Here is a 25,034-nt window from a genome sequence, read left to right as displayed (position 1 = left end):
CCTCTATTTGGCCACATGTTGCATGGATGATTTCCTTCAGACCATTTGAAGAAGTTAATAAAGCAGAAAAGGGAAGGAAGGATGAAGTATAGTTAGAAAATAAACTAGAATATTATTTTTTTCAATGAGGGGAGGCTCATAAACTAAAAATCCTCTCTCTATATTGCAATACTAGGGTGGCCGTCAACAGCCACGAACACTTCCATTAGGAACCACGCTGCAGCTTCAGAACACAATCAGCCTTCAGTTCCACCTGGAGGGAATCCACCAGCTACCCTGCAGTCTACAAAGTACTTCAGACTAGCTGCACCTCCACCAGCTACCCTGCAGCCTACAAAGTACTTCAGACTAGCTGCACCTTCACCAGCTACCCTGCAGTCTACAAAGTACTTCAGACTAGCTGCTCCTCCACCAGCTACCCTGCAGCCTACAAAGTACTTCAGACTAGCTGCACCTTCACCAGCTACCCTGCAGTCTACAAAGTACTTCAGACTAGCTGCACCTTCACCAGCTACCCTGCAGTCTACAAAGTACTTCAGACTAGCTGCACCTTCACCAGCTACCCTGCAGTCTACAAAGTACTTCAGACTAGCTGCACCTCCACCAGCTACCCTGCAGCCTACAAAGTACTTCAGACTAGCTGCACCTCCACCAGCTACCCTGCAGCCTACAAAGTACTTCAGACTAGCTGCACCTCCACCAGCTACCCTGCAGCCTACAAAGTACTTCAGACTAGCTGCACCTTCACCAGCTACCCTGCAGTCTACAAAGTACTTCAGACTAGCTGCACCTTCACCAGCTACCCTGCAGTCTACAAAGTACTTCAGACTAGCTGCACCTTCACCAGCTACCCTGCAGTCTACAAAGTACTTCAGACTAGCTGCACCTTCACCAGCTACCCTGCAGTCTACAAAGTACTTCAGACTAGCTGCTCCTCCACCAGCTACCCTGCAGTCTACAAAGTACTTCAGACTAGCTGCACCTTCACCAGCTACCCTGCAGTCTACAAAGTACTTCAGACTAGCTGCACCTTCACCAGCTACCCTGCAGTCTACAAAGTACTTCAGACTAGCTGCACCTCCACCAGCTACCCTGCAGCCTACAAAGTACTTCAGACTAGCTGCACCTCCACCAGCTACCCTGCAGCCTACAAAGTACTTCAGACTAGCTGCACCTCCACCAGCTACCCTGCAGCCTACAAAGTACTTCAGACTAGCTGCACCTCCACCAGCTACCCTGCAGCCTACAAAGTACTTCAGACTAGCTGCACCTTCACCAGCTACCCTGCAGTCTACAAAGTACTTCAGACTAGCTGCACCTTCACCAGCTACCCTGCAGTCTACAAAGTACTTCAGACTAGCTGCACCTTCACCAGCTACCCTGCAGTCTACAAAGTACTTCAGACTAGCTGCTCCTCCACCAGCTACCCTGCAGTCTACAAAGTACTTCAGACTAGCTGCACCTTCACCAGCTACCCTGCAGTCTACAAAGTACTTCAGACTAGCTGCACCTTCACCAGCTACCCTGCAGTCTACAAAGTACTTCAGACTAGCTGCACCTTCACCAGCTACCCTGCAGTCTACAAAGTACTTCAGACTAGCTGCTCCTCCACCAGCTACCCTGCAGTCTACAAAGTACTTCAGACTAGCTGCACCTTCACCAGCTACCCTGCAGTCTACAAAGTACTTCAGACTAGCTGCACCTCCACCAGCTACCCTGCAGTCTACAAAGTACTTCAGACTAGCTGCTCCTTCACCAGCTCTGAGAACACTTTCATGATCAATCATTATAAAACATATCATAGATATTATTCTGAAATGGACCAATCTGCACAACGACTACTTTCACTGTCTTTCACTATATTTAGATGAGAATACTTTCTACTTTCACTTGAGGGACATTTTGAATGAGGACTTTCACTGTAACAGAGTATTCCTACACTCTGGTACTTCTACTTTCACTCAAGTACAAGATCTGAGTACTTCTACTTTTACTACAAGATCTGAGTACTTCTACTTTTACTCAAGTACAAGATCTGAGTACTTCTACTATACTCAAGTACAAGATCTCAGTACATCTACTTTTACTCAAGTCCAAGATCTGAGTACTTCTACTTTTACTCAAGTACAAGATCTGAGTACTTCTACTTTAACTACAAGATCTGAGTACTTCGACTTTTACTCAAGTACAAGATCTGAGTACTTCTACTTTTACTACAAGATCTGAGTACTTCTACTTTTACTCAAGTACAAGATCTGAGTACTTCTACTTTAACTACAAGATCTGAGTACTTCTACTTTTACTACAAGATCTGAGTACTTCGACTTTTACTCAAGTACAAGATCTGAGTACTTCTACTTTTACTACAAGACCTGAGTACTTAGACTTTTACTCAAGTACAAGATCTGAGTACTTCTACTTTTACTACAATATCTGAGTACTTCTAATTTACTCAAGTACAAGATCTGAGTACTTCTACTTTTACTACAAGACCTGAGTACTTCGACTTTTACTCAAGTACAAGATCTGAGTACTTCTACTTTTACTCAAGTCCAAGATCTGAGTACTTCTACTTTTACTCAAGTCCAAGATCTGAGTACTTCTACTTTTACTCAAGTACAATATCTGAGTACTTCTACTTTTACTCAAGTACAAGATCTGAGTACTTCTACTTTAACTACAAGATCTGAGTACTTCTACTTTTACTACAAGATCTGAGTACTTCGACTTTTACTCAAGTACAAGATCTGAGTACTTCTACTTTTACTACAAGACCTGAGTACTTCTAATGTACTCAAGTACAAGATCTGAGTACTTCTACTTTTACTACAAGACCTGAGTACTTCGACTTTTACTCAAGTACAAGATCTGAGTACTTCTACTTTTACTCAAGTCCAAGATCTGAGTACTTCTACTTTTACTCAAGTCCAAGATCTGAGTACTTCTACTTTTACTCAAGTCCAAGATCTGAGTACTTCTACTTTTACTCAAGTACAATATCTGAGTACTTCTACTTTTACTCAAGTACAAGACCTGAGTACTTCTACTTTTACTCAAGTACAAGACCTGAGTACTTCTACTTTTACTCAAGCACAATATCTGAGTACTTCTATTTTTACTCAAGAACTGAGTACTTCTCAGAGTCGTCTTTTTTCCCATCATCCCCTCTGTTACGTCACGCTCTCTGAACACATTGAGAGGATGTACTGCTTGCTTCCTCCTGAGTGTGCCCTTCATCACCTCCTCTTCACTCACCCTCTCGCCTCCTTTGCCACAGCGGCACGCAGTCTGTTCGTCTGCTAAAGTGCATGCACATTTATTTTGTATATGTCATATTCTGAAGACACTAATGTTATTGAAAGGGGTGGAGCCCTCTGTGACGGGCACACAGCGCCCAGTGGCACGTGCTCTCTGTGTGTAACCATAGCAGCGGGTCAGCACTCGTATCGGTCTGAGGTTCATTTGAATGGATGTTCCTGTGTGTGTTTGACCTCGTGCTTTGCCTTGTGACAACATGTGGGATCCATGAAGTTCCTCCTCTTCTGTCCTTCGTCAGTTTCCTGATTCATGATGAGATGAATCGCCACCTCTATGCAGTGAGTCGCGTGATCAATGCCCCAAACCCTTTCAACCCCAAGGAGCAATACGCAGAAGGTGGTGTTTGGATCTGCTACTCAGAGGTTGCGCTAGACTTTCCCCCTGCCCGTCATTTTGACGGACAGGGTCTTAACTTCTGTCAAAATCCAGAATTACCCGTCGGCCTTTACACAACTCTGACGGGGAGGAAAGCATGCTCGTGAACTGTCACGGGGGGGGGGGGGGGCAGTTCACATGCGCCGTGTTATGCATGGCTGCTGCACCTCGCGGGAGCGTGCGTAGCGTAAAGCCAAAACTCACAGACATTTCAATGATCTGATCGGCACAGTTAGGTTTGGAAACGGTATGATTTCCTTTTTGGAGGGCAGGCATAACACCGGAGCCTCGCTGCGGGAAACTGTGGCGCTGTTCCGAGTTTGTTCTAATCCGTCAAATTGACGGACTGCTTTCAGATTTGTCCGTCATTGTTAAAAACATATTTAAAAAATATTCGGTTAACGCGACCTCTGCTGCTGCACCTCCTTTAATCCACTGCATGCACGTTAAATCACCAGAAAGAGCTTTTCAGCTTCAGAATCTGTTTTATTATAAAGTAGGTTTACACGTACGAGGAATTTTCTTTCGTAATTGCGGTGCATTCAAAGACACCGAGAGAAGAAGCTAAACGCAATATAATGAAAATAGTACTGTTATAACGTTAGAATGAGTACAGAGGTGCTCTGCCCAGTGTGTCCGTGTGCAAACACAGATCATACAGAAGTATTACATTGAGCCACATTTACTTACACAACAGTTACCATTGTTTTTGGATGGAGGAAATGTTTGTGGTAATAATTGGGATTTTAGAGAGCCATAAATGCACAAATAAAACCTTCAAACAGCAGCAGTACATGCAGAGCAACCGTTTGTGGAGAAAGAGGACTGGTACAGGATGTGTATTTCTGTTTCTTTCTTGTTAGGTAACATTAAGCTGTGGCTCTTTTCTGCTGTAACAATGTGAATATCCCCTCTATGGTACTAAAGGTATTCTGATCTGAGTAACATGCACCCCTTCACACACGGTCATAGAGTCAGGGGCTGCCGTACGAGATGCCCCTGCTCGAAGGAAGCTAACATTCAGAAACCGTTGGCCATGCAATTAGAAGTACACATGTAGCCAAAGAACCCCTCTGCAACATGTCGAGAGCACAGTCAGCTTTCTGATGATATTGTGTCTTGTTCTGTGTGAAACGAGAGAGAGTGAGGTTACCTTGTCCTCGGTCCACGAAGCTGGTGATGGTGTTGGCCAGCCCGGCCTCGTGCAGCGCGCTGCTGTTCAGATCCCCGGTGGAGAGGGACCAGTACAGAGACAGCATGTAGTCGTGCGGGGTGACCAGCGGCTGCACGGCTCTCTGCGGAGTCCCAGTGCGCACGAGAGCAGCGGGAACCTTCCCCACCTTTTCCCCCGGTGAGCCAGCAGCAGCACCGGCTACAGTCCCGACTCCTTTCCCCGCTGCACGTGCGCTCAGAGCGGCAGGAGCTTTACGCACGGGCTCTTTACGCACCGGGATGCCCGCGCGGTTCACCGGCACCACTGAACTGCGTGGAGGCGACGCTGCAGGAGCTGTAATTTTGCTTTTAATACCAGTCGTCTCTCCTTTTATCAACGGAGGACCGGCACGGATCCGCGTAATCCTCGCAGGACTCACCGGGGACGGTTTCCACACCCCGAGCACCGGTTGCCTTCCTGCGGCTGGGGTTCTGCCGGCTCTCCCTCCTCCTGTCGGTCTGCTGAGGGACCCGAGGACGGGATGCAGGAAGAGCAGAGTCCAGCAGCTGAGCAGAAGACAGACTCGCTTCACGACTTTCATCCTAAAGCCCTGTCGCGCGGTGCCAGGCCGTCATGGTAATAAGGCGCAGAAATGTTCAGAAATAAAAAATGAGTTTGGTTAAAAGTAAGAAGAGGGAGCAGGCCTGTTCTGCCCCACTCTCTCATCCTCTGAGTGTCCTCTCAGGGTAACGTGGACAGCTTCTCCCGGCTGTGCGCTGTGGACATGTGAACGGTTGTCAAAGCAAAGATGTGGACTCAGAGTTATTAGAAACAAGTCCTGCAGACCCTTATTCTCCCAGCCGTCCTGCGCAGGAACCATAGTGCAGCTCCGGGCTGTGGGGTAAGAGCAGGCATCCAGAGGAAGGCGGAGGACATGTGGACCTGCAGTAAAGCCTCCGCGGCGCGAGTCTGCTGCGGATCCGGAGAGAAACTTCTTTAAATCCCACTTTTTTTTCCAAGAATGGCGTAATGCCGCTGCCTCCGCTTTTTTTCTCCTTCCCTACAAAGTTTGAACTCCGTCCAGTGAAAATATTTCACACACACACACACACACACACACACACACACACACACACCAACCTGCAGGTGCTCCAAAAAAAAAATCCTCCAACAAACCTGAGCGCAGGAATTGGAAACGGAATTCCAGCAAGCAGTTTTAATTACCCCGTGACGTCATGCTGTCCGGAGTCATTTAACAGCAATATTTCTGCCTCCCCTCTTTCCACCAATGACTCACCCGAGCTGTTACACTAAGTGGCACAAAACACCCCAAAACACCCCCCAGAAGAAAGCACAGGAAAAAACGTTGCATTATGTCATATGAAGTGAGCAGACACACACACACACACACACACACACACACACACACACACACACACACACACACACACACACACACACACACACTCAGACAGACTTAATTAATACCATGATCAGAGCTAGAGGAAGTTCTCAGATATGTTACCTAAGTATAAGTAGCAATACTACATTGTAAGAATGCTCTGCAACAAGTCAAAGTACTGCACATGCGAATAAAGAAACATCTTCACCCACTTGATAACACACGAGCATAGCATCAAAATGAAGTCAAAGTACCAAAAGTACTTGTTCTGCATTCTGGCCAATGTCAGTGACTGCATTATGATGATTGATAAAGGTTGGAGATCATTTGAATTACTTCTGAAACTCGTAAGAAATGAAACATGATGTTCATTAGCATATCCAACTAGCCTTATATTTAAATTGAACTGCTTAAAAAAACCTCAATATCGTCATGAATCCAAGACACTCGGGACAATTAGCTTTGTATTATCTTATGAATATAACGGTTGAATTGAGTTACAAGCTGTTTTAATCCACTATAGTTCTTTTTAAATGTAAATGTCATTATTGGATTTAAATATGTTGTTTTTGGGGCATTTTAGTGAAATACTTGATGGTGGCGTTTTTCTTCTGACAGTACTATCAACCTTAGGATTTCATTTGCTCAACATCAGGGAACAACTGTACGACAAGAACTCTTCCATCAGGAGAAACACGCTGGGGCCAGGGGACACTAAAGAGTGACGCACACAGCTGGGAGACCAGGGGACACTAAAGAGTGACGCACACAGCTGGAGACCAGGGGACACTAAAGAGTGACGCACACAGCTGGAGACCAGGGGACACTAAAGAGTGACCCACACAGCTGGAGACCAGGGGACACTAAAGAGTGAAACCAGGGGACACTAAAGAGTGACGCACACAGCTGGAGGCCAGGGGACACTAAAGAGTGACGCACACAGCTGGAGACCAGGGGACACTAAAGAGTGAAACCAGGGGACACTAAAGAGTGACGCACACAGCTGGAGGCCAGGGGACACTAAAGAGTGACGCACACAGCTGGAGACCAGGGGACACTAAAGAGTGACGCACACAGCTGGGAGACCAGGGGACACTAAAGAGTGACGCACACAGCTGGAGACCAGGGGACACTAAAGAGTGATGCACACAGCTGGGAGACCAGGGGACACTAAAGAGTGACGCACACAGCTGGGAGACCAGGGGACACTAAAGAGTGACGCACACAGCTGGAGACCAGGGGACACTAAAGAGTGATGCACACAGCTGGGAGACCAGGGGACACTAAAGAGTGACGCACACAGCTGGAGACCAGGGGACACTAAAGAGTGACGCACACAGCTGGAGACCAGGGGACACTAAAGAGTGACGCACACAGCTGGAGACAAGGGGACACTAAACAGTGACGCACACAGCTGGAGACCAGGGGACACTAAAGAGTGACGCACACAGCTGGAGACCAGGGGACACTAAAGAGTGACGCACACAGCTGGAGACCAGGGGACACTAAAGAGTGACGCACACAGCTGGAGACCAGGGGACACTAAAGAGTGACGCACACAGCTGGAGAACAGGGGACACTAAAGAGTGACGCACACAGCTGGAGACCAGGGGACACTAAAGAGTGACGCACACAGCTGGAGACCAGGGGACACTAAACAGTGACGCACACAGCTGGAGACCAGGGGACACTAAAAAGTGACGCACACAGCTCGGAGACCAAGGGACACTAAACAGTGATGCACACAGCTGGAGACCAGGGGACACTAAAAAGTGACGCACACAGCTCGGAGACCAGGGGACACTAAACAGTGATGCACACAGCAGGAGGTCAGGGGACACTAAAGAGTGACGCACACAGCTGGAGACCAGGGGACACTAAAAAGTGACGCACACAGCTCGGAGACCAGGGGACACTAAACAGTGATGCACACAGCAGGAGGTCAGGGGACACTAAAGAGTGACGCACACAGCTGGAGACCAGGGGACACTAAAGAGTGACGCACACGGGAGACCAGGGGACACTAAAAAGTGATGCACACAGCTGGAGACCAGGGGACACTAAAGAGTGACGCACACAGCTGGGAGACCAGGGGACACTAAAGAGTGACGCACACAGCTGGAGAACAGGGGACACTAAAGAGTAACGCACACAGCTGGGAGACCAGGGGACACTAAAGAGTGACGCACACAGCTGGAGACCAGGGGACACTAAAGAGTGACGCACACAGCTGGAGACCAGGGGACACTAAAGAGTGACGCACACAGCTGGAGACCAGGGGACACTAAAGAGTGACGCACACAGCTGGAGACCAGGGGACATTAAAGAGTGACGCACACAGCTAGAGACCAGGGGACACTAAAGAGTGACGCACACAGCTGGAGACCAGGGGACACTAAAGAGTGACACACACAGCTGGAGACCAGGGGACACTAAAGAGTGATGCACACAGCAGGAGGTCAGGGGACACTAAAAAGTGATGCACACAGCTAGAGACCAGGGGACACTAAAGAGTGACGCACACAGCTGGAGACCAGGGGACACTAAAGAGTGATGCACACAGCAGGAGGTCAGGGGACACTAAAGAGTGACGCACACAGCTGGAGACCAGGGGACACTAAAGAGTGACGCACACAGCTGGAGACCAGGGGACACTAAAGAGTGACGCACACAGCTGGAGACCAGGGGACACTAAAGAGTGATGCACACAGCAGGAGGTCAGGGGACACTAAAGAGTGACGCACACAGCTGGAGACCAGGGGACACTAAAGAGTGACGCACACAGCTGGAGACCAGGGGACACTAAAGAGTGACGCACACAGCTGGAGACCAGGGGACACTAAAGAGTGACGCACACAGCTGGAGACCAGGGGACACTAAAGAGTGACGCACACAGCTGGAGACCAGGGGACACTAAAGAGTGACACACACAGCTGGAGACCAGGGGACACTAAAGAGTGATGCACACAGCAGGAGGTCAGGGGACACTAAAAAGTGATGCACACAGCTAGAGACCAGGGGACACTAAAGAGTGACGCACACAGCTGGAGACCAGGGGACACTAAAGAGTGATGCACACAGCAGGAGGTCAGGGGACACTAAAGAGTGACGCACACAGCTGGAGACCAGGGGACACTAAAGAGTGACGCACACAGCTGGAGACCAGGGGACACTAAAGAGTGACGCACACAGCTGGAGACCAGGGGACACTAAAGAGTGATGCACACAGCTGGAGACCAGGGGACACTAAAGAGTGACGCACACAGCTGGGACCGGAGCGCTTGGTGAAGTTCGGGGATTATAAATCCCAAAAAGCGGTACTGCATGTTGACGAAACACTTACAAATATGCTGTTTCTTCTAATGGGAATGTTAAGGGCCATTTCAGCGCATTGGCACCTTTAGGCCACCTTACCAATGACTCTATATAAATAATTCAATAAATAAAGTCGCTGCTTTGCTCAGTGGAGACTGGTTGCAGAGTCAGGCCTGAGAACATCCACATCTGCATTCTCCACTTAGTTTCCTACATTTCGCTGGAGGTAGATTCTTAAACTCTTTGCCAGTTGAATTCCTGAAGCTTCAGCTTAGTGTCATAAATTCAACGTAGCCCATGCTACGAATGATTAGCAGCCGAGAAGCTTGGGTTTGATTTTGGCCATGGAGGAGGGTCTCTGGTGGTTTGTAACGGGAGCCTCTCAGCTGCGTATGAGGGCATGATGGACGAGCAGGAGTGATTGGATAATATGAGGCTGTCATGGATCACATAACATCAACCTGATGCAGTCAACTCAGCTAAACAGCTAACGGATGTGAGTAACAGTGACTGGCCAAGTAGCGGGGCTCAGTAACAGATTCATGTTTGATTTAATGGTACGTTACGGCGCCGTGTAATACATCTCTGCTGCTTTCACACAGTACGCTGTTGTGTTTCTCTCAGCCCTTTCAATTTGGAGCTGTAATTGTATCCCAGACCACGACAGACTGACTTTATGTGCAGATAATTGGGGCCAAAACACATTAGGAACCGCAAGTCTGAGAATCAACTGTGTTTGGCTTTAATTTGAGTTTATAGCACATGTAATGCTCTATAAACATCAGATCATCATACACAATGAAAGTTAGACGTACAACTTTGCTATTCGAGCGTTTTGCCTGAAGTTGGTGCGAGAGAAAAGCCACTTCATATCTGTATGCTGGAGGTTTAATGACATATCCAGTGAAAGCAGCCGGTAGGCATCAGCTTTAAGCTTCATCAACCCTCTCTGTTAATTCCCCGTATGTTTCACATGCTGTTTTTTATGGCGAGGAATGCGTTTCCAAGGAAACGACATATGACTACACCCAATAATTGGTGTAGAGCTGTTCAGGGCCGGAGTGTTAATGATAATCTGAAGTCTGGTGGCGTTTCTAAAATGTTCCGTGGAGTTATGACAACATCATGTTTCATGGCGAGGGATCTGTTGCCATGGAAACGGCATATAATGAGACTTCCGATTTGGCGTAGAGCTGTTGAGGCATAGACCGGTGATATACATGTGAAGTTTGATGGCGATCGGACTGTGTCCATTGCAGTTAAAGCGAAATCGTGTTGTATTGCCATGGAAACGGCACATTATGAAACCTCAGATTTAACGTAGAGCTGTTCAGGGCCGCAGTGTTAACCATCGTGTGACGTTTGGCGGCGTTCGGAGCATGTCAGTTGGAATTATGACATCATCGTGTTCCATGGTGTGGGATCGCCTAGCAACGAGCAAACTTGAAAATGGCCGCCGCATAGCGACAACGCCGTTACGTGAAAAGTTGCGATTTTGATAACTTTTAATCTCCCAGGTCTCGAGACGCGACACAGCTAGAAATCTTTGGTTCTAAAAACATTCTGAGAATGTTACCATTCACCGTCTTTTGGTTCCCAGAATGTTCTTCTGAAAGGTAGGATTACGTTCTCTAAAAACGTTCTTAAAATGCTTGGTGATAACTTTCTTTAAATGTTTTTGATGACATTGCTAGAACATTATGCCCTACTATTCTTAAAACGTTTTGAGCTGCAAGTTAGATTTGTTTATGTTGCCAGAATGTTATTATTTTAGAGTAGGATAACGTGCTTTATCGTTCCGATTTATCAGAGGTATTGTTTTTTTTTTACATGTGACCAGCAGCTTCAAGTCACTGTCGGTGTCACGTGTACTGCAGGGGACCCAGAATCAGAATCAGCTGGTGAAACATTTGTTTATCAGAAAAGGGGAGCAGGGAGTGGAGGTTGGTCATGGCAGCAGCTGCCATGTGGGGTGGGTAGAGAGGCCTGGCTGGTCTTGGGAGTGTGGAAGGCCTTGGATTCCTCCTGGGAGAGACAGACAAATGAGTGTGAGGCAAAAGCAGGCAAAGTTGTCAAAGAATATGCTGGCAAAAAGCTAGAGCGGCCGCAGCAAACCGTTCACGGCAACAATCCGGCAGGGACTGAGTGCAGGCTGCAGGCTTTCATCGTGTGGCTGATGAGCAGGTTGCAGGTGTGGTTGATTGGAGATTGCTCCCAGCCGTGTCGAGCAGACCAGCCGGCAGGGAAGAGAGAGATGTTGGCCGTTTCTCAATCTCGAGGATTCTGGCTTCCAAGCCAATATTTCAAGGATGCTACGTCATTGAGTGCCGCCGAAGGACTGTTCCAATCTCCAGCATACTTGAATTCCACGAGGCCGTGTCCTTGGTTTGGGGGAAATTTCGAGGCTGCACATGGGTAGACTTTACGTCCTTAAAATCCCCACAATGCTTTGCGCACGGACCAATTTCAAAAACCCTTGCGGAGAATGGCTGAACCGACGCAGCACACATTGAAATGTAAGTATGTCGTGGCGTAGAACATGTGTTGGTAAATATGTGACTTTGTTACATTTGTTATCAACAAAAATGTGTTCCTGAAAGTAAAGCAAGTTCATAACTAGATAGACATCGTGAGGTATTTATTTTCGGTCCAGTTTGTGTTGAAACCGTTAAGAGAGAGTGGCACACTTGTTAGGCTGTTCCATTCTTCTTCGTTCACAAGCCGTGGCTTGAGAGCATACTTGCTTCGTTTTTGAAGGAAGTGACTTGGAAGTATGCGACTACCAAGCCAGTATCCTCGAGATTGAGAAACACCCACACAGTAGAAACAAACACATGCAAACACTAACAGGGGTTTCAGGGACGCGCGGTGACAGTCGGTCCGTTCCTCTATGTCTGTCGGTCTCAAATCTAAAGGGTGCGATAACGATTTGTATCCAACATGCATAAACAGCGGACACTGTTGATACGCAGCCCTCACACACACGGCCAGATAGCTCATCCAACAGCTAGAGCCTACCTATGAGACACAACCTTTATAGTCAGAAAAAAGTGTGATTATTTTTCTGATATTTTACACATGATATTATGAACACTGGGCCGACATGCCTTAGTGTGGTTATAAGAGCATGTGAGTGAATATTGGCGTGCAAATTTGTTTTTATACGTCCTATTCGATGTCTCAATGCGCTCATACATCTTAAGAAAGGTATCACCAAAAATGTTAAGAAAGTTTTTAAAGAACGTTGTCCTACCTTTCAGAAGAACATTCTGGGAACCAAAATAAAACGTCCCGCTGAAGACATTCCTCGAACAATGAGTGGTAGCAAACATGTCTCGCTGGGAACACATGCCACCGCAAACATGCAATATCTGCTTCCAGCTCATCATGAATTACGTGCAAAATGTGGTGACATCAGATTTTTTTAAAACATCCTTTTCAAACAAAAGCAACACGTTTGTATTTTAAAGCGCTCTAGAAATAAATCTGACGTTGACCATGGCCGTGTTAATATTTGCCATCACAGGAACGTTTTATAAAGAAAGAATAACATCCTGAAAACATGTTCAGAATGTTTCTTGGAGAATGTTCTTCATTTGTTATCATGTAACATTGAGGGAACGTTTTATAAAGAACGTCTTTAATGTGTTTCCCAACAACGTCCAAAACACATCCTTAGAATGTTGCAGGCAAAACGTTCCACCTTTGTTAACACATCACATTAAAGGAACGTATTATAAAAGAACGTTCTGTCATCTCAGGCCTCAATAACATCCTCAAAACATCCTCTGAATGTTGCAGTTAAAACGCTATGTCTTAGTTAACCTTAAACCTTGGAACATGATTTGTATCAGTCCTTAGGATGGTCCTCTCTGTACCAAAGAAGACAGTCACACATGTTGATTTTAAGGTAAGCTGCCCTTATATATCTCCAGACTTCTGTCCTTTTATACTTGCTTTTTTAATACCAGACGAGCAGCAAATGGGATGCTTTTAAATGTTCCTTTTATGCAGTCAGAGCTTGGTAAAGCTGCATTCTCCCACTATGCTCCCTTTTTATGGAATACGCTGCAAGTAAAACTTTGTCTAGAGGCGCTTCCTGATGTAAATGCTTTTAAAGGTATGCTACGATTAGCCCTTCATGAAACATGTAGCTGTTTGACCTGATGCTATTGCTGATGTGATTATGCTTCTTGCCACTGCACAAATGGCCTTCTGTATTTATATTTGAATTGTATGTTTTTTTGTTTAATGCCCTTGTTTTATGTTGAAACTTGTTGTGTGCCGTGTTGGTCAGGACTCCCTGGAAGAAGAGATCTTGTATCTCAATGGGACATTCCTGGATAAATAAAGGATAAATAAAAATAAAAATTGTTTTGAAAAAATAAACAACCTAAAAAGGTTCTTTGAATATCAGATTAAAACGTTTCTTTAAATCCTTATTAGAACCTGTAGGTGGCAGGGAGACGTAAAGAGATAGTGTATATAAGGGACGGCGCAATTCAAAATGGTGTGTGTGTGCATACGTAAAGAGATAGTATCTATAAGGGACGACTCAATTGACACGTGACACCCCCCGCCCCCAAACTAAATAAGCTAACGTAAGGTTATGACTGGCACATATTCATAACTGTTCAACTGCGGGATATTTGATGAGCTACTAGATTACCTCTCTTGTCTTGGGCGCTAAGAAAAGAGCCCAAGTAAGGGCAGCAGCCAACCAATTGCTGACTGTTGCTACCTGAAAACTATGCAGGCCAAACATAATTTCAGCCAATCAGCGTAGTCCGATCTGATGGTCAAAGGGCGACAATTCCCAAGGCAGTCTGTGAGTTGTTCGGAGTATCCAAGGTGACTCCAAGGTAGTTGATGAGGATGGCTGATGGGGAAAGGTACTTCTGGATACTCTGGACCTCGGCCCCCACCCAATTCCGTCCAAGCGCTGTTATCCAATCCTTTCGAAAGGAGAAGTTTGGGAGAGAAATTGTTGGTTAAAGACCTTGGACCGGACCAACCCGCCTGGTTTGTCTATATCGCAGCAAGCTTGTGAAAAAACCAAGAGTTATCAATGAGGCTTCTCACGTAGCTGGTACACCAAAAAGGCTTGGCTAGCTGTATGCAACCAGGTAAACACTTTCTTTTGTTTCCCATGCTTACTGTACTCTTCAAACAGCCGGGGACAGATACTATCTGCCCGTGCCCGTGGACTGTGACACTTTATATGAAGCATTTGTCCGAAAAAATTAAAAAGCACGAGTGCACGAAGACACACATGACAAGTGGCGTTAAGCTAGCCATGCAAGGCAAAGCTAACAGAGAAACCCAGTCTCACGGCATTTCGTGTTATAGTCACAACATGTAATCTATTGATTCGTGTTCACCAACACGATTTCCCCCTTTTTTTCGTGTCACACAGAACGATTTTAAAAGCAATGTATTTCTATTGGTAGTATGTTTCGTGCCTGCAGCACCTCTTTTTGTCCGGTCGGGTCGTGGAAGACCGGAAGCTGTGGGTTTCATAAAAACATGTTCTTACTCAATATCAAGCCACGATTATTGTTTTTATTTTAAATCGTATAATGTCTGACTTTCTTTGCCGTCTGTGAGGAAAATAATCCTTCTAATTTGTAATTATTTTCTAAATAACACACTGTTATTTACTCAACAATAACACACAATTATCCTTGTTTTTATTTATTCGTTTAATTCTATCATCTCTGGCTATTTAGCCGTTCCTCAGGAACTGAATTTCAAAATAAAGTCACCGGGAACAGACGTAGGCCTATAAGGGACATTTCGAGCATCATTGCGATACACACCACACACCCACTGAACTGATTACCCAAGATCCTCAGCTAGAAGCTCGGGGATTGGATTGTTTAACCGCAATGCACGTTGGGATATGGTGTTTCTGTGATATGAAATCCGAAAAACATTTTTAAAAAAAGAAAATAATACTTTATTCCGAGTGTACTTGCTTTTCTCTTTGAAAGTCATCACATAACGGCATTGTAATATTACTGATTTTCTTTGAATGTCAGAATGTAAATACTGAGTTGAAAGAATAGTCAGGGGATTTGGGTGATGGGAGACACAACTATGGAATCACAATTTCAATAGCTTACCATTAAATGACGGATAGCCTATGCCTTTCTGTCTGTGATTTTTACAAATCAGATATTAGAAGTAAAACATGAGAAATAGCAATATCCTGTAAAATTATGTGAAAACATGAATAAAACTACACATCTTCAGATGTTATACATACACAAGTCTCCTACACTAATAATATAAAGTTATTATGGCTGTGTGCACCTTGTGTGCACCATCTAGTGGTTAAAGCACGTTATTCAACACTGATGGAATCCACCCCAGCAGGTTGGGTAGCCGCATGCTAGCGGCTAACATGCAGCACGCTGTTCAGACGTCTCCCTGACTATTTACACTCCATTTACACACGCCCCCCTTTCCAGCGGTGTCATCTCAGGCCACCGTTTCCACTGCTAGAAACTTTTCTTCATCGTCGATGCCGCTGACGCCTGCCATCTCGCTCTCTGGCGCCACCCAACGACCAGAGGCTTCTATGCCAGTACAGCGACCCATTTCTGTTTTAACCAACATACACAGAAGGTTGGTGACTCAGGTTGGAAAAAGAAAGTCCAAAAGGATCTGTTTGAGTTTGTCGAATTTAACAGAAGTTCCGCGTGCTCCACGGTCTATCACGGGCGGTCAGAGTGATAGTATATCAAACACATTTAAACTGGCTCTATTAAATGTCAGGTCTTTAGCAGGTAAATCATTTTTAATCAATTATGTTATCACCCAGCACAATCTGGATTGTATGTTTTTAACTGAAACTTGGTTAGACCAAAACAACAGTGCAGCTGTTCTTAGAGAATCAACTCCTCCCAACTTTAGTTGTATGAGTCAGGCAAGGGGGTGGAGTAGCTATTTTGTTTAATGATTTATTTCAATGTAAGCAGACTATGTATGGAAACGTTGCTTCTTTTGAATATGTGGCCCTTCAGCTGAAATGCTCCTCTCGAGCTCTTTTCCTAAACATCTACAGACCATCCAAATACTGTGCAAGCTTTTTAGATGATTTTACTGAACTGCTGTCTATAGTGTGTATTGACTTTGACCGCCTAGTCATTGTTGGTGATTTTAACATCCATGTTGACAACCCTCAGGACAGAGGGGCTAAAGAACTGTTTTGTGTTATCGACAATTTTGGACTGACTCAGCATGTCAAGGGTCCGACGCACAATAAGGGGCACACTCTGGACTTAATTGTATCAAAGGGTCTGAACATCGCTAAGCTTGTGGTGACTGATGTTGCACTCTCCGACCATTCCTGTGTTTACTTTGAGAGCTCTATTACCGTCCATACAACTGTTAAGAAAGAGGTAACCACTAGACGTCACTTAACTGAAAATACAGAGGAAATGTTTGCTCAGATTTTGCTAACTTCTCAGTAAATGAGCTAGTTGATCATTTTAATTCTAAAATAACAAATGTCATGGATACCATTGCTCCCATTAAAATAAAGGAAGTATCTAGCAAGAAAAAAATCTCCATGGAGAAAAGCCATGACTGTGAGAACAGCAAAAACTGAGTGTAGAAAAGCTGAACGCAGGTGGAGAAAAACAAATCTCCAAGTTTACTTCGAAATATATAAACAGAGACTCTGCGTCTATAATCAGGACATCATTACCAAAAATAAAAACAACTCACGTGCCTTGTTTGCTACCGTTGACAGACTAACAAACCCCCCAGTGTCAGTAGCTCCAGAATTTCTATGCCTTTGATACTGTTGACCACAACATATTGCTAGACCGTCTAGAAAACTGGGTGGGAGTTTCAGGAACAGCTCTAAATTGGTTTAGTATCTACTTAAAGCACAGAACAAGCTTTGTCTCAATAGGCAACTACACATCAACTTTGACAAATATGTCATGCGGGGTTCCTCAAGGCTCCATTTTAGGACCTTTGCTTTTTAATATGTATATGCTACCTCTGGCTGAAATTATTAAAAAGAGTGATGCTATCACATCTATGCAAACGACACCCAGATTTATTTTAAAATCACACCAGGAGACTATTCTCCGATTAGAACACTGAGCAAGTGCATTGAACACATCACTGACTGGATGACTCAGAACTTTCTCCAACTGAACAAACAAAAAACTGAAATCATTGTTTTTGGAGCAAAGAAGGACCGACTAAAAGTAATCGCAGAGCTTCAGTCGGCAGACTACAAAACCACTAATAAAGCCAGAAATCTGGGTGTAGTGATGGACTCAGACCTGAATTTCAACAGCCACATTACAACAGTCATTAGGTCTGCTTATTATCACCTGAAGAATATATTGAGGATTAAAAAACTAATGTCACAGGACTTAGAAAAGCTTGTCCATGCTTTTATTTTCAGTAGACTCAACTACTGCAATAGTGTATTCACAGGGCTCACAAAAATCACATCAGTCCAGTTCTGAAATCTCTACATTGGCTTCCAGTCGGCCACATAATTTATTTTAAAGTACCATTGCTAGTTTTTAAATCATTACATGGTTTAGGACCAAAGTATATTGTTGAACTCCTACATAATTACGAGCCATCAAGGTGCCTCAGGTCTTCTGGGACGGGTCTGCTATCGGTTCCGAGAGTAACAACAAAACATGGAGAGGCAGCATTTAGCTATTATGCCCCGACACTCTGGAATAAACTACCCAAATCATGCAGAAACGCTTACTATTTTTAAATCGAGACTAAAAACATATCTCTTTGCCACTACTTTTAATTGAGATGATCATATTCAAACTACAGAATGCCTTTTAAACATGTATTGTATACCTGTGGTGTTTATTTCGAATATTTTATTATCTTTGCTTTGTAATGCCTGTTGTAAAATGTCATTATATAATATTAGTATTTATTCCAAAAAAGTCTTTTAATTTGTTTTTTAAAGCACTTTGAATTGTCGCGTACAGAAAAGTGCTATATAAATAAACTTGCCTTGCCTATTGAATTAGTTGTGTATATGATATGTCAATAAACCTTAGAAAATATTGAAATATTTAAAGGGATGTGCAAAATAGCCATAATATACAGTCTTTAATTAACTATTAGTAGAGAATAACGAGTAATTAATATACTTTATAGGAATCTGCAGATAAATGTTTAGTCTTCTCAAGCACCAACTGTCAAATATCTCTCCTGATTGTTGGCACTTGACAATCACCTTCCCTGAATTGTACTCAGGTGTAACTGAAGCCTGATTTAAGGGCTGTTTACATTATATTCCACATCATTAATCAGAATCTGCAAAGTAACTCAAATAAATGTAGTGGAGTAAAAATACCAGGTTAACCTCTGAATTGTAGTGGAGTAGAATTACAGAGTAACAACGAGCTGTCATGTGGGTATATCTTAATGCTGCGCATCATGGACACAAGCGATTTTCACACATTTATTAATTATATGTTTTAAATTTGTACACATCAATTTGTTTCCTATCGCCTAAGCCTCCAGGGCTGTACACAGTTTAATACTGTCAACTTCTAATTTTGGGGAAAATGAAAACGTCTTTCAAAACTACAATTCCCAGTAGAGACGTGCCATAGAGAACATGTTGCGAAACACAATAGCCAGCATGTGTAGTTCTGGGGGGGGGCGTTCAAGTCCAGTTTTGGATAGTCTGCCGTGGTTTCGTTCCATTTCAAAGAGGTGTTTGACGCTCGGCGTAACCTTGGTGCACTGCCACTCCAACATCCAATCCCAGAGCTTGAAGACTTGTTTTTCGGATTACATATCGCATTAACACCATATCCCAACGTGCATTACGGCTAAAACATTCAATCACCGAGCTTAAACCATAGCTGAGGATCTTGGGTAATCAGTTCAGTGGCTGTGTATCACAATGATGCTCGAAATGTCCCATATAGGCCTACGTCTGTTTCCGGTTATTTTTATTTTTAAATTCAGTTCCTGACGGACGTCAAAAAAGCCTGAGATTATGGAATCAAACAAATAAATAAAAACAATGATAATTGTGTGTTATTGTTGAGTAAATAACAGTGTGTTATTTAGAAAAGAATAACAAATTAGAAGGAAAAAAAGATTTTAAAAAAATACAGATTTCAGTATTTTGAGGCTCTGAGCCATTTCTTTTCCTCACAGATGACAAAAAAGTCAGACATTATACGATGTAAAATAAAAACAATAATCGTGGCTTGATATTGAGTAAGAAGATGTTTTAATGAACCACACAGCTTCTGGTCTTCCAAGACCTGACCGGACTAAAAGACGTGGTGCAGGCACGAAAACATACTACCAATACAAATACATTGCTTTTAAAATCGTTCTGTGTGACACGAAAAAAGGGGGAAATCGTGTTGGTGAACACGAATCAATAGATTCAATGTTGTGACTATAACACGAAATGCCGTGAGACTGGGTTGAACATAGCGAGGCAGCTGGATCAAGGGTACAGGATTGCTGTGAAAAAGCACAATGAAGAAGTGGACAAGAACAGGCACGTCTTGTCGAAAATAATTGATTGTGTGACATTTTGTGGGGGCTTTGACCTGGCTTTGCGTGGCCACAACGGGACTGACGGATCCGACAACCCCGGCGTTTTTCGGGGTTTAGTTGATCTAGTGGCGTGTTGCAGGAGCACCTTAAAACGGCTAACGTTTTCAAAGGCACCTCAAAGACGGTGCAAAACAAACTTTTGGATTGCATGTTGTCAGTTTGTAAAGATTACATTCTGGAGGAAGTAAAAAATGCGAATTATCTAGCTAGTCAGGCGGATGAGACAACTGACATTTCCACCCACTGCCAGTTAGTTGTATATAGACTCGTATTGCACTATTCCACTTTTTTTCTCTCCCCCGTGAACACAGTCAACAACAAACAAGGATCTCACAAAGACTAACAGAAGAAGCAGAACCTAAATTCACAGAGGACTAATGAAACAAACAAGACACAGGCGAGGAGGGAGGAGAACACACAGGGGCACCAGGTGAACACAATCAGGTAATCAGGTAGGAGGGAGCACAGACAGGAAGCCTTGGTTTCTGCTAAAAGAGGCGTCGACCAGCTGGGGCAACAAGAAAATCGGCGAAACTAGACTATTAAAAAATAAATCATTATTATATTAATATTGACAATAACAACCGACCGTCGGGGTAGCATATGCTTGGCATTTCCGGGTATATCTCCACTGGTTGGGCCATGTTAACAATACTGTGTAACTGTCATGTTTGAAGGGACGAAATCGTGACATCTTCACGTCTCCCAGCATGGTAAATCATCACATGTTCACGTCTTTCCGTGATACCGGGTTGTTCCTTTTAGTATGATAACAGGCTAAGCCAGACAGAATGAACACTTGTCCCACCACCCTATCTATTCCTTCAGGTAATCTATTACAATATAATAAGCATATGTATTATTGATACATATTTATTAATTAATTTTTCCATTTCAGAATGCCAGCAGCAAAGAGAGGTCCTGGATTCAGTGTGTTCAGAAAGTGATGTTGAGATGGAATCAGAGGACAGTGACACTGCTATGAGTGAAGAAGAGGCAGATGAAGCTGTCTGTGGACGAGCGGACAAAGAACACCAACAACCCAATGACCGCCCAGTCAGTGATTAGGTGGACATCGAGCCCCAACCAAATAAACACACCCCCGTGACAGATATCGCTGGCTGAAAAAAGATTGTATCAGTCCCACTACTGATTGTTCTGGTCCAGATATCAAAGAGGAAGTCATTTACAGGTACAGGTACACAAACACACAACGCAGCAAGTGTGACGTCCGTTTGTGCTTTTCTGACGACAGGAACTGTTTTTGGGACTACCATTGCTTTACTATTTAATAAATGGCTATTCATAACAAATATGACTGATGTGTGATTATTATTCATGCCACATACTGATATAGGGCTAAGTAAGCAATCAATCCTGCAAAGCAACCCTTAGTTGTTCAATATATTTATTCAGACAAGGTGACCCTGAAGGTGAGTCTCCAAACATCACTCAGAGAGAAGTCAGTGGAGGAGGGGGAGGGGAGAGAGACTGACTGCACTTCCTCTCTGCTGTGTTTCAGCTTCACTCTGAGACAACATGGCTTCCAGGTTAGAGGAAGAGCTCTGCTGTCCGGTCTGTAAGGACGTCTTTAGAGATCCTGTTGTTCTGTCCTGTAGCCACAGCTTCTGTAAAGCCTGTCTGCAGACCTGGTGGAGAGAGAAGCCATCGCGAGAGTGTCCAGTCTGTAAGAGAAAACATTCAGAGATAGAACCTCCCTGTAACCTGGTGTTGAAGAACCTGTGTGAGGCCTTCTTACTGGAGAGAGGTCAGAGGCCTCCAGAGGCTCTCTGCAGTCTGCACTCTGAGAGACTCAGACTCTTCTGTCTGGACCATCAGCAGCCAGTGTGTCTCGTCTGCAGAGATTCAAGAGCACACACCAACCACAGATTCAGACCCATGGATGAAGCTGCTCAGGATCTCCGAGAGGAGCTCCAGGAAGCTCTGCAGCCCTTTCAGGAGAAACTGGAGCTCTTTGAAGAAGTTAAAGTGAAGTTTGATCTAACAGCAGGACACCTGAAGGTCCAGGCTCAACGCACAGAGACACAGATTAAGGAGCAGTTCAAGAAGCTTCACCAGTTTCTAGAAGAGGAAGAGGAGGCCAGGATGGCTGCACTGAGGGAGGAAGAGGAGCAGAAGAGGAGGAAGGTGGAGGCTGTGAGCAGAGAGATAGCAGCTCTTTCACACACAGTCAGAGCCACAGAGGAGGAGCTGAGAGCTGAAGACGTCTCCTTCCTGCTCAACTACAAGGCTACAGTGGAGAGGCTGCAGCGCCCCCTGCTGGAGGATCCACAGCTGCCCTCAGGAGCTCTGATAGACCAGGCCAAACACCTGGGCAACCTCAGCTTCAACATCTGGAGCAAGATGAAGGACATGGTGTCCTACTCTCCTGTCCTCCTGGACCCAAACACTGCTAGTCCATCACTCCTCCTGTCTGAAGATCTGACCAGAGTGAGACGAGGAGAGGAACAGGAACTTCCTGATAATCCAGAGAGGTTTGATAATAGCCTCTCTGTCCTGGGCTCTGAGGGCTTTGACTCAGGGACTCACAGCTGGGACGTCCAGGTTACAGACAGAACATGGTTGGAAGTGGGTGTGTTAGCAGAGTCTGTCCAGAGGAAGGGAGACATAGAGTCTGGATTATGGAGAATACGTTTCTATGAAGGTAAATACTTAGCATATTCACCACCATATCGAAACACTCATCTCCGCCTGAAGAAGGAGCTCCAGAGGGTCAGAGTGCATCTGGACTGGAACAGAGGAAAGTTGTCGTTCTCTGATCCTGACACTAACACACACATACACACCTTCACACACACTTTCACTGAGCGGATGTTTCCATACATTGCCACTGGAAGTAAAGTGAAGATATTACCACTGAAGGTGTGTGTGACAGTGGATCAGAGCAGGTAGAGATAAACAGGATCATTATATCTGTATCTCTTAAAGGATGGATTCAGGGTCTTACTGCATAAGTCTCATATTCTCCACAAATGTCTATTTTTGAGTCCCTGTTTTTCTATTCGTTTTGTTATTCAGTTTACGCTATATTTACTATTTTTTACCCATAATATGTAAAGTAATTGAATAATTGCTATCTTCACAAATGAAATGCTCAAATCGGATTCATTGCCCAGGTTGGATTTAATTGTTTTAGCTCGTAAAATTAAAATGAGTTATAGTCTTATATCAGTGTGAAACTGTGCAGAAAAGCAATATGAATGTTCTCATATGATAGTAAACATGGAGGCGAATAAGAATAGTGTGCTTAGTTTCATTGTAAGTTGGTATGCAGTTGACTTCAGTTTTGAGCTTGGCTTTTAGTGCTGCAATGGCTGCTACCTCTGTACAAAGGCTACTTTAAACTATATTTGTCGTCAGAAGAGTCACACCAAGTTATTATGAGGTCTAACACCGCACTGACTTCCTCCATCACAGCTGTTTCACGTTCATACTCAGAGTGACTCCAGTGCAGATTTGGGACGAATGTGGATCTAGAGCTGGTGACCCAAAAGTGTGACTAGAGAAAAACTGTGATGCGAAGCTAATGTTTTGACGTAGAAACATTAAACAAATCATCTTATAGCAATGGTCTTATTCAGGTGTGAACAAATTGACGTTTGTTTCTAGAGACTAACAGAGATCTTCGACAAGCGTGCATTTTTTTCTGATAACAAATCCGTTAGCTAACGTTAGCTGTTAGCTGTTAGCAGCTGGTGGGCAGCACAGTTCTTGTATACATTAATTGGGTGAAGATTAAATATTAAATGTGTAATGTGTTAAAAAGTAATCTTGTCAAATAACGCTTTTTGAAAGAATCCTGAATAGATAGTTAACCAGGTGATTTCCTCTAAGCAAAATAAGATGTAGATGTCAAAGAGGTAATTATGATTTGTGTAACAACCCAACAAAACTAGTATGGAAACGGTAATAAAACAGTATATGTTGAGGCTTTGTCAGACCTCTGCTAAATGCTGTTTCCTCACATGTATCCCGGGCTGTGTGTCAGTCCAAAGTGTAGATTCATTGCTGGATATAAAGACTGATGGTGTCTTCAGGCCGTTGTAAAAGCTGTATTGGTGTCCAACGGTAGATTTAATGATGGTTGATTGTGTTTTAATGTCATTTAATAAAACCATCAGATTGGAGGCATGGAACTTTTCGAAAAAGGAAAACATGCAATATTGTTGGAGAGTAAGTATGCAGAGTATGGGGTGCCATAGAGAGGGTCTTATTGAATACTATATGCAATAGATACCACAAACACCAACCAAAATCAGACCTGTATCTTTCCATGTTAATATTTTATTTAGTTTCTGATCCTAATGATTGGTTTGTTAATCCTTTTTTATCAAAACTTCATATAACATTTTATTGATTATTTTTGACCTGTGTGTGTAGTCGTGACACACCCTTACCCTAAATGTGTGGAAGCTGATGGGATCCAAAAAAAAAAATAATATATATATATCAAATCAAAGTTTGTTTTTGATTCATGGGATGTTTACAATTCATAAAATATATACAATTATCTGAAATATGTATAATGTATATTTTTCTATGTGATATAATAAAGAAAACGTGATTCTGTATGTTGAAGTGTTTTTATTCAGTTTCCATTTTCCAATTTCTGATGTTCGTCATGTAGTCATTGTATTTACGTAGGACGTCTCAGTTTGGATTGAGACTTTAATAATATTGTGGATTTAAGAACTCAATATATCTCTGCTTTTTTACCTTCAAAAAATAAGAAATAAACATCAGAAAATAAGTAAAACAACTCTACATATATAAATGTTGGTATATAAAGAAACTATATATAGAAACTAACAATTAAAACAAATATAACATTTTCACAAATAAAAAGTAACAGAAATA

General features: G+C 43.8%; 2 protein-coding genes across 2 annotated transcripts in view; one reads left to right on the top strand and one right to left on the bottom strand.

Moving 5' to 3' along the window:
• The window catches only part of gdf5 (growth differentiation factor 5), a 7,457-nt gene extending 1,656 nt beyond the window's left edge, over positions 1–5,801 (bottom strand). Inside the window, exons 1-2 of the mRNA XM_034078277.1 lie at positions 4,847–5,801; positions 3,175–3,299 (exon numbers count right to left, since the gene is read on the bottom strand). Coding sequence (XP_033934168.1) covers positions 3,175–3,299; positions 4,847–5,447 — 726 coding nt within the window. The 5' untranslated portion in view covers positions 5,448–5,801. The remainder of the gene's footprint in view (positions 1–3,174; positions 3,300–4,846) is intronic.
• A 15,882-nt stretch (positions 5,802–21,683) lies between these two features.
• Positions 21,684–23,069, top strand: LOC117442277 (nuclear factor 7, brain-like). Its single transcript, XM_034078279.2, has one exon. It carries the CDS (start codon positions 21,696–21,698, stop codon positions 23,067–23,069), a length of 1,374 nt encoding a protein of 457 aa, XP_033934170.1. The 5' UTR covers positions 21,684–21,695.
• The last annotated feature ends 1,965 nt before the right edge of the window (positions 23,070–25,034 follow it).

The sequence above is a fragment of the Pseudochaenichthys georgianus genome, unplaced genomic scaffold (assembly GCF_902827115.2).
Source record: "Pseudochaenichthys georgianus unplaced genomic scaffold, fPseGeo1.2 scaffold_405_arrow_ctg1, whole genome shotgun sequence".
In the NCBI taxonomy this organism is placed as follows: Eukaryota; Metazoa; Chordata; class Actinopteri; order Perciformes; family Channichthyidae; genus Pseudochaenichthys; species Pseudochaenichthys georgianus.
This window is presented reverse-complemented; position numbering and strand designations above follow the sequence as displayed.